We start from the raw sequence: 13,377 nt of genomic DNA, 5'->3' as shown, positions 1-13,377 counted from the left end.
TATGAAAGCTGCTCCCTCAGCCAAAGCTGCTGACATGGAGTTGTGAAGCACGAAGGGGGTTGAAGCATCACACGGGGATCTCTGCTGTTCCATACTCCGTTGCCAGAAGTGAGGATCATGTGCCAAGGTCATGCTAACAAACTAAGTCAGAGGAAAGTCCCACTGTCAAAACTTAACACTGGAGTATAAAAAAATGTTTTGGTGTGTTATTATTTATTCTGCAGACATCACAGGTATTGAGTATCTGAGGCTGAATCAGCAGAAAGGATCACACACCCGAGCCAACACTGATCTCAGTTTATGTCTGCACTTTTAGGGTTATACACGAGTTTTATGCAAAACATCCACTGATACTCCCACAGCCTTGTATCTTGCTGGGCAGCTGGGTATGGTATGTCTGAGGGAAACTGGTAGTGATGCCAAACTTGTGTTACAATTCTCTAAGACTAATACATTCATGCAACAAAACTCTTTACAGGGGATTATGTTGTATACAGTATAATAATATATAATGTTACTGTGAGACAATATTTCATTAGATGTATATGAAATGACCTTGTCTGTTAAATCCAACACCGTTGTAAAAAAATTAAGATTGTCACTAAATTTTATAAACCCTTTTAGAACCATTTACTTGCTTCAGGGTTTTTTTGTTTTGTTTTGTTTTAATGAGACAAAAATCACTAAAACAGGTTACACATCAATAAATTTCTAGTGGTGATGATGTTGTACTCACGTCTATCTCCACTGATAAACTGACCAGATATTACATTTTTCATGCATCTGTGGATTCTTACACTCACTCAGCATGGGCAGATGAAAATAAATGAGTCTTTTTGATTAATTCAGCAGTGGAAAATTAATATTAATTAAAGACATACCTGTATTCAGATGTCCCAACAGCAGGATTCAGACTCACAGATTCTCCTTCTTCTCACAGAGTGGAGAAGGAGGAGAGGAAAAGATAACAGAACTAGCTGTGTGGAGAGAAATGGCAGGGTACGCATCAGCTCATTGCCTTTTGGTTTTTAAGTCTCACCAGTCTACAGACTTCAAGAAAAACAGTGTGTGAACGCTGGATCAAGAGGAAACAATGGAGAGGGTGGGGCATGATAGAGTTGGGGTTGGCATAGTTGTGTGTATGTGTCTGTGTGTGTGTTTGTCAGAGTTATGTATTAGGGTGAATATGTTCTTTTCTGTCCATTCAGGTCTCTTGGGAGCTGTGGTCCTTATGCCTGACGCCCCACCTATCGAGACCTCTGTCCCATCCTTACAGGTCACCCTCACCAGGCCACTGATGCATATTCATTAGTGCAGTGACATGGCTTTCTAAAAGCTCGTTAGCATACTGAGAGTTCAGCAGTAGAGGACATTTATATTCGGAGTGGACAGCTCCGTGTGTGTGTGTGCATCTCTACATCTGGCAGTAGCTGCAGACCTGTCTCATATTGTATATGTATAGATGTTGTTGCCTAATTTAGAAACTTAGGATGTGGTTTTTGCAGCAATACAGAGATCAGGTTCCGGCCCCGCCCAGTTCACCTTGAGGTTCCAGTGTTACAGTACAGAAGGAGGAAAAGAGAGGGGCTGGGGGGATGGGATGAGACAGATGGAGCTAAACATAATACACTTGTGATATATACATACTACACTTCGCATTTTATTTGTTTATGATACATTCATTATGAAAAGTATTACTGCTCGTTATTAATCTGATTCATTCTGATGTTTTTATCTGTACTTAATAAAACATTTAAAGACATTTAAAGATCCAATTTACAAGAGAATCCCAAGGACAGTTACAATAGAGCAAGACATAATAACCACACTGTTTAAACATGTTATCCAAAGATAAAAACAATAATGATAATAACAAGAATGGGGTGCTTTAGATTTTAGTTCTAAACCCAAGGAGGAGTGTGATTTCTTGAGGGTTTTTAAATTAAAATAATATCATTTTCAGTCAGCAAAACAACAGATGAAAACCTTTTTACTTCCTAGAAGGAAATAAGTCATTACAACTGCGACAATAAACACGAATCAATTTAATAAATAATTAGCTTATATTTATTTTATTTATAATATAAGCATATTTTACAAATTATTTTAAAATGCACAATGACATCCAAACAATGTGTAGCGGAGGTACATTTGGCCACAGAAAACAGTTCACCGTCTAAACACTAGGTGGCAACAATAGGCTGTGAGCTGATTTTCGTCCCCACAGAAGAAGTCCTGTTTCTAGGCGACACACGAAAGCGTTCCTGTTGGACTCGCTGTGAGTTCTATTTCCATCTTTATGTGATATTTTTATGTGATGTTTGCCTTTTATTGAGGTTCAGTCATTTGTGTTTAAGTCATTTGTGTTTAAGTCATTTGCATGGGTTTCTTATGAGAAGCTTGCTTGAACTGTCGTTGAATTGAACACATTCGTAGCTCTAGCTAGCATATGCTGCTGTTTAGCGCTTCAATTAGTTGTTAGTGGCTTTATGTCATAAGAATGGAGTTTAAAATACCAGCTTTTTAGTGAGTTCAGTAAAAAATGTCATGACAGAGTAAAAAGTAGGGCAGGATGACTGACGTTTACTTAATAGAAAAACAGAAGGCAGTCGGATAGCCGTGAACTTCTTGTAACTGTCGCTGCTTCATTGTTAGATTTATGATCATTATTTATTACACCCATCATGATTATTTTTGTTGAATAAATACAATGCTGAGATGTCGTTGACATTAAAGCCTAAATTATTCTAAAAGGAAAAGGGATCTTATTTTTTTCCTTTAAATGTATGTTATAAACACAAAATAATTGTATTCCATTATTACCAAATTGTGTATTAAAGAAGCATTCCCTAATATTTCATAATGTAATGTAGCTTTTGTCCCTACTGTGATCTTAACCAAATTATCATGGTTTCTAAACAGTCAAGCCATTGTATATCAGCACAGCCCCACTTTCTTGTTTGTTAGGTCTTTGCTTGCTTCCCAAACAGTAAAGTATTTAAGTGCATGTTATCCAACATTGACCTGTATCATGGCCATATGGGATACGGATTTTTCATGTGACACTACTGGAAAAAAAATACAGTATTTACATTACCAGAGAATTTGCAGTAGGTTTTGAGTTTAGTTTTGTTAAGTTCACCGCATGATCCTTTAAGACTTCTGCCAGTATCCATGTATAACTCCTCTACCACCCTGGTCCCTGAGTTAAAGTGTCCCTTCCACTGCAGATTCATCAGCAGTAACTCATTTTATCTGTCTATAATACCTTGAATTTTATCCTCTGGCATTTGTTGTCTGTAGTCTTTCTCCTTCACAGTTTACAGACTTTAAACTTACTAAATGTCTACATACTTCTTAGAGCAATAGTAACAAAAACGATTCTCTGTGATTAACCTACACAGTGGAAGTTGTTTTTAAACATCTTGAAGATCTACCCCTGCATCAAAATTGGTGCTACTGTCTGCCTTAGGTAGTATTCAGCCACACCTGGAGTTATTTCTTATCAAAGCTACCAGGTCAAATGCCAGCCAGAATGTCCCAAATCCCTTAATTAAATCATGTCCTGCCAGCTATCTCTAGCCTAACCATTGTATGTCACCTTAGACTGTGAGGACCTATGTTGTAGCCAAATGCATCTCAGTTCTCTGGACAGCTTTGGGAGCTGAGCAGAGACACCACAATAGATTAATTACTTTCCTTACCTTGAACTGTAGACAATAAAAGCTTGTCTTCATGATGATGCATATACTGCAGTGTTATGCTAAAGAGCGTGACTTAAGTTGACTCATTTTTAAAAATGAAAATCCAGTTTGGAAACGGTTTTAAACTTTGCCTCTTATATTTCAGGTTGCATCCATTCCAGGGTGAAAGGATGCTGCCATTAGAGCACCTTCACCTCAAACATGTCCTGCAGACAGTGTGTTCCCTGGAAGCAGTCATCCTTCGCAGTTTTGGGCCTGAGGGAGGACAGGTGTTGTTCACCCGTGACACGGGACAGGCAATGTTGAGCCGCAGTGGGACCCGCATTCTTACAGCACTAAATCTGGAGCATCCACTGGCCAGGTTAGCATGAGACATTAACTTCTCTAATTTGCTCCTTATATTTTGCTCCTTCTCATGTAGTTTTATTTGTGTGTTTCTCATTTTAGGATGGTAGTGGAGTGTGTCTGGAAGCACAGCACAGTAACAGGTGATGGATCCAAGACTTTTATTCTACTCCTGGCGTCACTACTGCGAATGATTAATTTAACAGCCAGCAAGGAGCCCAATGTGTCTCAGTCTTACGACACCAAAGAGGCAGCAAAGGCTGCAACTGCCAGGCATTTGGCTGACAAACTGCTAGCATTTGCGTTGACAGAGTTAGATGATCTCATTGCTGAGTATGTGGCGCCTTATGGATTCTGCGTTTCATTGGAGGAGTTCACTCCAAAAACACAATCACCTCACTGCACAAATTGCCATTTTCTTCATACTTTTCTATCATCATTTTTTCACACGCGTCTTAGTCATGTGCACTGTGACTTTATTAGTGACCTCACATGTGAACTGCTCAGTCACTGGAAGCTTAAAAATGACCCAACTTATGTCTCACTTCAGTTTTTGGACGACAGCTTCCCTGCACTACATACACCTGTTGCAGGGTTTCCTGTAAACTGTTCATGTTTGATTGAGGGGCAAGTAATTCACAGAGACTTTGTTACACCATGCAAAAGCAGCAAACAACCAGTTAAGGCTGTAGTTTTCACAGAGTACCTGCAGCCAAAATTGCTCAGTCAAGGAGATGTGCTTGAGTTGTGTTGCACCGATGAAGTGATGGAGGAGAAAAGTATTGTGCACTTTAGTTCCTGGACGGAGAGGTCCCTAGAGTGCATCATTGCAAAGCTGCAGAGTTTTGGTGTCTCTGTGCTTCTGTCTTCAGTTAAACAGTCAGCTGCTGTTCTGGCTTTAGCCACACAGGCTGAAATGTGTCTTGTGGAGTGTGTCAGTGAAGAAGAACTTTCTCTCTTTGGCAAGTTAAGTGGCACTGCACCTGTGTTGGAAAGTTGGAAAATCCAACCAGAGCATGTTGCTACACTCAGTTTTTGTCAACCGATACTGCTTGGAGCTCACAGGTATGCAGATGTCTGTTTTTTTCTCAATATCTTTAGTCACATAATCCATAGACTGTACCTATAATTCAAATGGCTTTACTAGTATTTTATGTTTTTGGTTACACTTCATGATTAACAGTCATCTCTTTCTCTTTCACAGATATGTTCATGTGGCTTTCTGTGATTCAGAAGAAAAACCTGTAGCTAAACCCTGCAGTCTGGTGATTTGTGCCCCAGTGGAAGGGCAAACTGACCAGTACGCTCGTGCATTTCAAGATGCCATTCGCATGCTGCTTACAACTTGGGAACCCATGCCCATGCCTGAGAATGCTGCATCAAAAAGACCTTTGCAGTCACATAACTCCACATCTTTACATGGTGATAATCTGACTAACAGCACCTCATGTGGATCCTCTAGTATGCTTCCCCTTCAGAAGCATGTGGTAGAGCCAGGTTGTGTAATACCTGCAGGTGGGACATTTGAGTTTCTCTTGCACCATGCCCTCTTTCAGTATGCCCACAGATGCTTAGCTTCTGATGACACAAAAAAAGACATTCATGTTTCCCAGCTCTTGGCAAATGCCTTATTGAGCGTGCCACGACAGATTTACTCTCACAGTTCAAAACTTTTCCTGCAGACTCAAACCAGGGTCATGACTTTTATTTCAAATCATTCCCTGCCTTTCAACCTTGTACTTAAACAAGCAAACAACACAGGCCCCATACAGACTGAATGTCACGTGGAAGATTGTAAACTAAGCTCAAATTGTTTTAGAAAGGATGTTATGCCATCAAACTTTTTTCTGTTGGATTTGGGCCTTGAATCTGTGTCTTGTAAATATAAGCTGCTACTGTCTGTGTTGCAGTGTGTCACAAGTCTCCTGCGGGTAGACGCAGTGCTCCATATTCACAACACACAATCACACCGACTCACAAACTCTTCCTGGGAGGGCACAGAGGATGAAGCTGAGGGCTGAGATTGTGTTACACTAAAATCAAAGCAATAAACATCTTTTTCTCTTAGTGCTAAGGGAACCACTCAAAAGTTGAAGGAAATAGTTTGCACTGTAATGCTAGTTGTTACAGCAGTATTTATATGATTTGCATTTCTTTGTTCCTCTCCAACAGTTATAAATTAAATTGTATTTAATTAGAGTATTTTGTGTTAGTTTATAGGCAAATAAAATGCTAAAGAGGTTTTGCACCATCTTGTCCAGCTTCAAGACAAGTTTGGGTAATAAAAACATAAAACAACCCCCTGTTCATTTCTATTTTGTACATGGGCGGCATGGCTCAATGGGTAGAGTGGTCGTCCTGTAACCTAAGGGTTGCCGGTTCGATCCCGGTCCGGAGAGCTCATGTCGAGGTGTCCCTGAGCAAGACACCAAACCCCTACTTGCTCCTGATGGGTCGTGGTTAGCGCCCTGCATGGCAGCTTCCGCCATCAGTGTGTGAATGTGTGTGTGAATGGGTGAATGTGACGTATATGTAAAGCGCTTTGGATAAAGGCGCTATATAAGTACCATTTACCATTTAAATGATTTAGATTTGTGTAGTCAGTAAATGCTGATGTTTGTCTACTTCCTCTTCTCATCCTGGTTATTCCACCCCCCAAGTTTATCTTCCTTATCTTAGATTTCCTGCTCTCTCCCCCTTGCTACTACACCTTGAGTTATATAAAAAGCACATACACACAAGTACACACATCGCCCAACAAATATTCACACTTCATTTTTTATAATCAACCTTATCTGCATAGTGTGAGTAAGGATTTGGGAGGGCAGCACCCAACTGTCAACAAGCAAATCATAGTGAGCTTCCTTGTGCTGTAATCAGAGGAACACAAACACTCTTTTCACCTTTTTTGGGGGGAAAACAGTGAGTCATTTAGACATTAACAAGATTTGCAAACATAAACACAGTAGTGTTTACTGTAACTAGCATGCCCTTAGTTTTAACACAAATTATTGATAAATTAATTGTGACAAAGTAACTCAGAAACAAAGGAGGCTCTTGGCTTTGTTTGTGCTCTGCATGAGTCACAGCTGATGATCGGTAGTATCAAATGTGGAGGAGTTTTCATAATATTTTCTTTCCAGTGTACAGTGGGAAACAAACCTAGAGAGTTGTGAGTCTTAAGATTCTCACACCCTTCTTATCCTTAGGTGCCCTCTGATAGTATGCCAAGCAAAACTAATTTACTGGTGAGTCACTTGGAACAAACATTTTTTGTGTTAATTAAATATTACTAAGTAACTTGAAAACAGGCCATGTTTCCAGCCAGTTTGTCTTTGGAAAGAATTTGCAAGATTTCAAGACACACAATATCATTATATTTCACTTAATATATTTTTGTTTATTTGGCTCTTGTTAACTTTTACCTTTGTGAAACATTGTGCATATTGTATAAATCAACCCGCTCAAATGAAAAGGACATTACAAAATACATCAAAAAACTGCATGTACCATATAAACACCAAACATTAGAAATTTTACAAATAGAAAAAAAAAGACATTTACAAAATGTGAAAAAAAAGCTAAAAATCAAAAGGGTAAAGAAGTAGATGGGCAGAGAAAGGGTCATTGTTGGAACCAAGATGCTACTCTACACCAGGCCGGGTTAAACCACAGTTACTTTGTAGTTCATAGCTTGGCATTGATTTGGCTACTTGCCACCATGATTTGTGTTATTGTAACGCAAAAGATTCTTAAGCACTGCTGTGTTTTACTGAAGTGGTGCTGTTTTTTTTTTTTTTTTATCTCTGGACCCTGACTGTGTGCTTCTGCTTGTGGAGGAGTGACTGCAGTTAGAATGTGATCAGTATACAACAGTATGCTCTTTTGTTTAGATAATTAGCAGCTCACAGACACAGGTTTCAGTCAAATTACCACAATATTACGCATATCCGTACTACACTGCCACTGAAGCACAGATTACACCCATTCTATAATTGGGCCCAATAACCACATCGCATCAATGTCAGCAACACAGAACTGATGTATTATAGTGATGTATATTCAGAAATATCTGTGTAGCTTAGGTTACCCCTTTTAAACAAGCAGTGTTTCTATTGGCAGTGGAGTCCTGTAACTCTGGCAATGACATCATGCAACATTAACAAGGACTTGAGGCAGGTGTCACACCACCTCCCGAGACTTCCTAATGGCACAGCACAGGAGCATGGTAAAGATCATCCCAAACACCTGTAAGAGAAAAGTATGACAGCTGTGTTCGAATTAGCTCATATTTACACTGTGTTCATCCCCCAGGAAAGCAGGCCTCTTACACTCACCATAACTACGCCAACGGTGATGCCTAGTCCTCCCATGATATGTAACTTGGAGTTAAACACCTCATCGATGGCATCAGGACAGCTCTGCAACAGATAAGCATGACTCCTTTAGCTTTCTTCCAGCTATTAACATGAGTTGTGATTTAACACATATAACAGACTTTCTGAGAGCATGTTGCCTCCAGTAAACCACTGTTGCCATAGTAACACTGCAAGGAGACCAAAGACATTAGTCTAAAGGGAAGACAAAGTATAAACACCAGTCATAAAATGACTAAAAGTAATTGCTAGGCGTTCACAGAGAACACACACATCTGACATCTATTAGATCATTTTCTTTATATCTTATGCTAAAATATTATTTATCTCTTTCTATTTCGTTACTAAAATACATGCCTGTGTTGGTATTCTCTATATATACATACGGAATGGCTGTACCTTAATGATAAGCTGCTCAAGGGGTTCTCCACGGGGACAAGTGTCTTTGGCAGTTTCCACTGCACTGCCGTCTGGACCACAACAGTTCAACTAAGAGAGAGAGAGAGAGAGAAAGCAGTTTAATGGAACATGATCACTTACAAATGGGGGAAAAATAAATCTCTCTCTTGGTGCTTCAACACATTGGCTTGATCTTCAGTATCTTGCTGTCCTATTGAGGTTGTCAGGCAAGTCAAAGTAAAGACATTGAGTATGTAAAACAGACAAAAACCTTTACTTTTTTGTCATAAACATAAAAATAATAATAAAGAATTATTTTTAAAAAAGAAAGAAAGAAAGAAAGAAAGAAAGAAAGAAAGAAAGAAAGAAAAGAATACATGTAAGTGCATTCAATTTGCTTGAAAATACTAGGTGACAAATTAATGTTGGACAAAAAGGTCCAACATAAATTAGTTTTTAAAATTAGATGGAAGCATACATGTAGGAGACGGGAGTCACCTTTTCTTGAATCAACTGGAGCATTTGTTTGAGGCGTTCATCTCCTGTTGTCTTAAAGTCGTTGTAAGTCTGCATGTATATCTTTGTAAAGTCATCCACAATCTACAACACAGCAGCAAACCGGAAGAAGGTCATTTTATACGTTGCACCAATATTCAACATTTCTCCATGTTGTTGTTATTAATATAACATTATATGCACAAATAATCCTACCTTGCTTTGGTTTGAGAATACCCAGATTCCAGCTGCTACCTCAATGGCAAATATGATCAGCAGGAAGAAGAAAAACTACCCAAAAAACAAAATTAAATTGAGCTGATTATTTCTGTGCATGCTTGTGCGCCTGTCTTTTGTGCGCATGTGTTAACATGCAAGGTCAGTTGAGTGTAGCCGAACCCAGTTTTCATTGGCCCCTCCTCCAGGGAGATTTAGTGCAAGCAGATTATGGCCAAACGGGGCAGGATGGAGGGAGCAAGCACAGAGAAATCTAGCTAGTCTTTTGTGGCCTTGAGGCTTTTCAGTAAACAATGAGAAGCAGACGTCTCATATTTCAATAGTAAGTCCACAGTAAAGTTGACAACAGGTGTTGCTGAATGAGATCACACACACACATATATATATGTATATATATATATATGTATATATATATATATATGTAAATACACAAGGAATAAAAAGTAGTACAAACCAGTCCAAGCATACAGGGTGACTCCTGGATTGCACCACAACATCCCAAAAAGCCCACCACCATCATGAGCGCTCCAGCTCCAATCAGCATGTATACACCTATACACACACACAGTATAACACATACAAAATAAATAGCCCACATAATAAAGACTTAATAAGGAAAAAAAAATCATGTGGTGGCTGAGCACATCTTACCTGTATAAAGCAGAAATGGAGAATCTGATCCTTCAAACAGGCCTTTGGTTGTCGGGTCTAATCTCAGCCACAGACCTATCGCAAATACAGCTGTTCCTGCAAGCTAAAATAAAAAAACATATTTACATATAGCACAATGCTGCAATTAACAATAAATGAAACTCTGGTTATTTCAAGTTCAGTCAAAAAGAATGATTTTCATACATCTGCTCTCTTTGAATTCTCTCTGCACTTCTCACATTTGCCAGCCATCGAACACCAGCTAACAACACTGACAACAGCAAGCGGCACCCTCAAATCTGCAGTGACAGGACCCATCTGGAATCCCTCCCATCCTTGCAGTTTCATTCTGTTCAGCTTTCAGTCCGAGAACATCTCTACAGCACTGGTTCTGGGATCACAACTAGCCATTGAAGGTGTGAAAATTAATTGTCCCATTTCCTTTTATTAAGCTATATATAAATTAAACTGTCCATGGTCTTTGCATATTACAAAATATACACAAGTATGGCAAATGCACCAAAAATTACCCTAAACGCTCTTTGACTCTGAGACAAAAGATCGGTGAGAGAGATATTTGCATTTGCATTGGCACAAAGCAGCAGATAAATCCATCAACACACTGCAGCTGGCTGTATGCTAGGTCCTGCAACATCTTTTTTTAAATCAGTGAACAAAATAGCCTTAGACACATTTCAGACTTTAAAATGTCAGTGCACTGTGAAATGTCTCTACACAGGCACTTACAGGACGTATCAGCATATAGAGGTTGGTAAATTTTTAACTTTGAGAGCCACTCTGAAAGGTTTCAGTCTGTTTTAGCCTAAGTGTGGGAGTATCACTGTAAGTTTCCATGTAATGTTCTCTCTTTTTCGAGCCACTGTGTATACCTTCATGTCTCTTGTATGCTTCATTGTCTGGTAAAATGGCTGACTCACTAGTACAAATCTAGCTAGACACTTATGGAAACGTCTCCTTTTCTTCCCCTGTCTTTCACACACATCAATATAAACACACCTACCCAGAAGAAAAAGTTGAAGATAAACATGAAATATTTCAGAAACTTGATTCCCCCAGTGACTGCCATGTTGATTCAATTGGTACAATTCACCGTAAACTTATTCAGAGGCGGAAGTGAAGGTATGGCGATAAGAGAGAAAATCCAGTCAAAACCACACCTTCAGTCACCTGATCATAAGGAAGTGCCAAGAAAGCTAGCGCTGTTCAACAGACTAGTCTCTGCTGTGTGTATGACATCAATTCCTGTGTTCCTTCCTTTCTTTGTCCTGTTTATGTTCAGTAACCACTGCATATCAGTCATGATAACATAAAAACAGCAGGTCAGAGTGCTCCTATTTAGGCTTGTTGGCATAAAACTTTTTTGAATAGCATATTTTTGGATATGTTAGTTCATAGGTTTGTGATTCTTGGTCCTGGTAAACACCGTAAAGCTGCAAAAGGGAACATTTTTGTGTTGAAACTGTGCCGTGATCAGATACTGTATGCATAGCATGTGATTTGTGGCTTAACAAACCATAAATCTGATGAAGGAAATGAGGTATCTAAGCATAGCAAACATCTGCACTTACACAAGGATGATAGGCTTGAGAAGGTTTGCCTATGTATTGACAGGAAACCCTGTTGATTGACTGACTGCTTTACTAACATGTTTAGTTGTGCATTTTATACAAAAACGTTCAGTGGATTCTTTTAAATTTTTTATTTACAATTTTGGAGGAAGTTTCACACACAATCACACAGTACACACACACACACACACACACACACACACACACACAGTGGGAAAACCCTTGTCTGGCTTGTAATGATGGCCTTTTTATCTCTAAATATAGCTGGACAAATTAGAAACGTTCATAAAAGGGCAAAACACCCATCTGAAACCACACTACACACTATACACAAATGGCACACCCTGCAGGCTTAGTATAGGACACAGATACCGTATATGGACTACCCACAATTCACGCGCACGCACAGAATGTAATTAGAAACTCTTCATGGAGCAGAAGTATTAATTAATATTATATCTGCCAGATTCTCCGGAACAGTGGAGCGGCCCCCGCTTCCTCGTTGCGAATTATTAACATGACATGCGCGCAAACTCCAGAGTATAGTCTGCGCAGTGGAACTGGGTCACTTGGCCAATGGGGATTAATCTCCAGACCGCTCCACAAACATTGAGACACTGTGTTTCGTACCATTAATCACTCACATCGTAGCTTACAATACACTGTGATAAGTCATCGAGCCACTCCGCGAGCGCTCGGCCCGACTCTGCATCTGGGACACAGTATAATTTCATTCACTGTGGGCTATAGTAACCTGCCCTCACTCACACAAATGCGCACACATGAAAAGCCCACAACCGTCCATAAACACGCGAACCAATAAAACACAGACAGGATGCATATGAATGGAGATTTTTGTCGTCTCCCACTCACCCAGAACACAAGGTTGAAGACAAACATCAGATATTTTATACAAATCTCTCCTCCCGACAGGGCAGCCATGGCGTTGTTTGGTCGTTAGATCTCACTTCTGCAGGTTTCTTCAAATCAAAGCGACGGCAGAATAGAGAAGCGCTTCTTCTAAACAAGTCAGTATGCAGATCGAGGTTATTTGTCGTCGCGCTGTGCGCTGTGTCACGTCGTGCAGTGCGCGCCTGTTGTGGTCCGCCCCCACACGGCTGCAAACCCGAAGTCCTTTTCTTCTTTCTCTCTTATTCCTTAAAACTTAAGACTCTAAATTATTCCTTTTTATAGTAGAGAATGTTGGTAGCAACTAATACGGCACTATTGTTTCGAGTATTCCGGGACACTTATGGGTGATGTTTTTTTTTTTTTTAAAGCTATTTCTTCTTTTCAAATTGAAGCCTGCATCTGTATTTTGCGATATTATATGTGGTACAACTATGCAACAAACAGCATCTTACTGTTGGCTTTGTATTTTCAAGTTCCTGTAGCGCGCTGGCCCGTGCGATTACGTCATTCCCTGGAATAAGAAAAGCGCGTGCACGAATTTAATATACCATACATGAATGAACACGCGAGTTGGCTTTTGCACGCATTTTCAAACCACGCTGAAACACCACCACCATCGTAGGTTTTACAGTTTGTAATGTGATCCCTGTTAACTGTTCTCCCTTCAGG

The 13,377-nt window shown here is 39.7% G+C and overlaps 2 protein-coding genes across 3 annotated transcripts; one reads left to right on the top strand and one right to left on the bottom strand.

The window, feature by feature from the left end:
* Positions 1-2,233: 2,233 nt before the first annotated feature.
* Positions 2,234-6,212, top strand: bbs10 (Bardet-Biedl syndrome 10). The gene is made up of 4 exons (XM_041996177.1): positions 2,234-2,278; positions 3,850-4,065; positions 4,152-5,114; positions 5,254-6,212. Exons 2-4 carry the CDS (start codon positions 3,875-3,877, stop codon positions 6,068-6,070), a joined length of 1,971 nt encoding a protein of 656 aa, XP_041852111.1. The 5' UTR covers positions 2,234-2,278; positions 3,850-3,874; the 3' UTR covers positions 6,071-6,212.
* Positions 6,213-7,853: 1,641 nt separating this feature from the next.
* On the bottom strand, positions 7,854-12,920 carry cd9a (CD9 molecule a). Of its 2 annotated transcripts, none has more exons than XM_041996367.1 (8): positions 12,670-12,920; positions 10,208-10,310; positions 10,011-10,108; positions 9,536-9,610; positions 9,323-9,424; positions 8,825-8,914; positions 8,387-8,470; positions 7,854-8,297 (listed from the first exon to the last, which is right to left on the bottom strand). In XM_041996367.1, exons 1-8 carry the CDS (start codon positions 12,736-12,738, stop codon positions 8,232-8,234), a joined length of 687 nt encoding a protein of 228 aa, XP_041852301.1. In that variant the 5' UTR covers positions 12,739-12,920; the 3' UTR covers positions 7,854-8,231. The 2 variants fall into 2 exon arrangements, with proteins under 2 accessions (XP_041852301.1, XP_041852302.1); XM_041996368.1 differs by lacking the exon at positions 12,670-12,920 and adding an exon at positions 11,229-11,385.
* Positions 12,921-13,377: the final 457 nt, after the last annotated feature.

The sequence above is a fragment of the Melanotaenia boesemani genome, chromosome 10 (genome assembly GCF_017639745.1).
Source record: "Melanotaenia boesemani isolate fMelBoe1 chromosome 10, fMelBoe1.pri, whole genome shotgun sequence".
NCBI classification, from domain to species: Eukaryota; Metazoa; Chordata; class Actinopteri; order Atheriniformes; family Melanotaeniidae; genus Melanotaenia; species Melanotaenia boesemani.
This window is presented reverse-complemented; position numbering and strand designations above follow the sequence as displayed.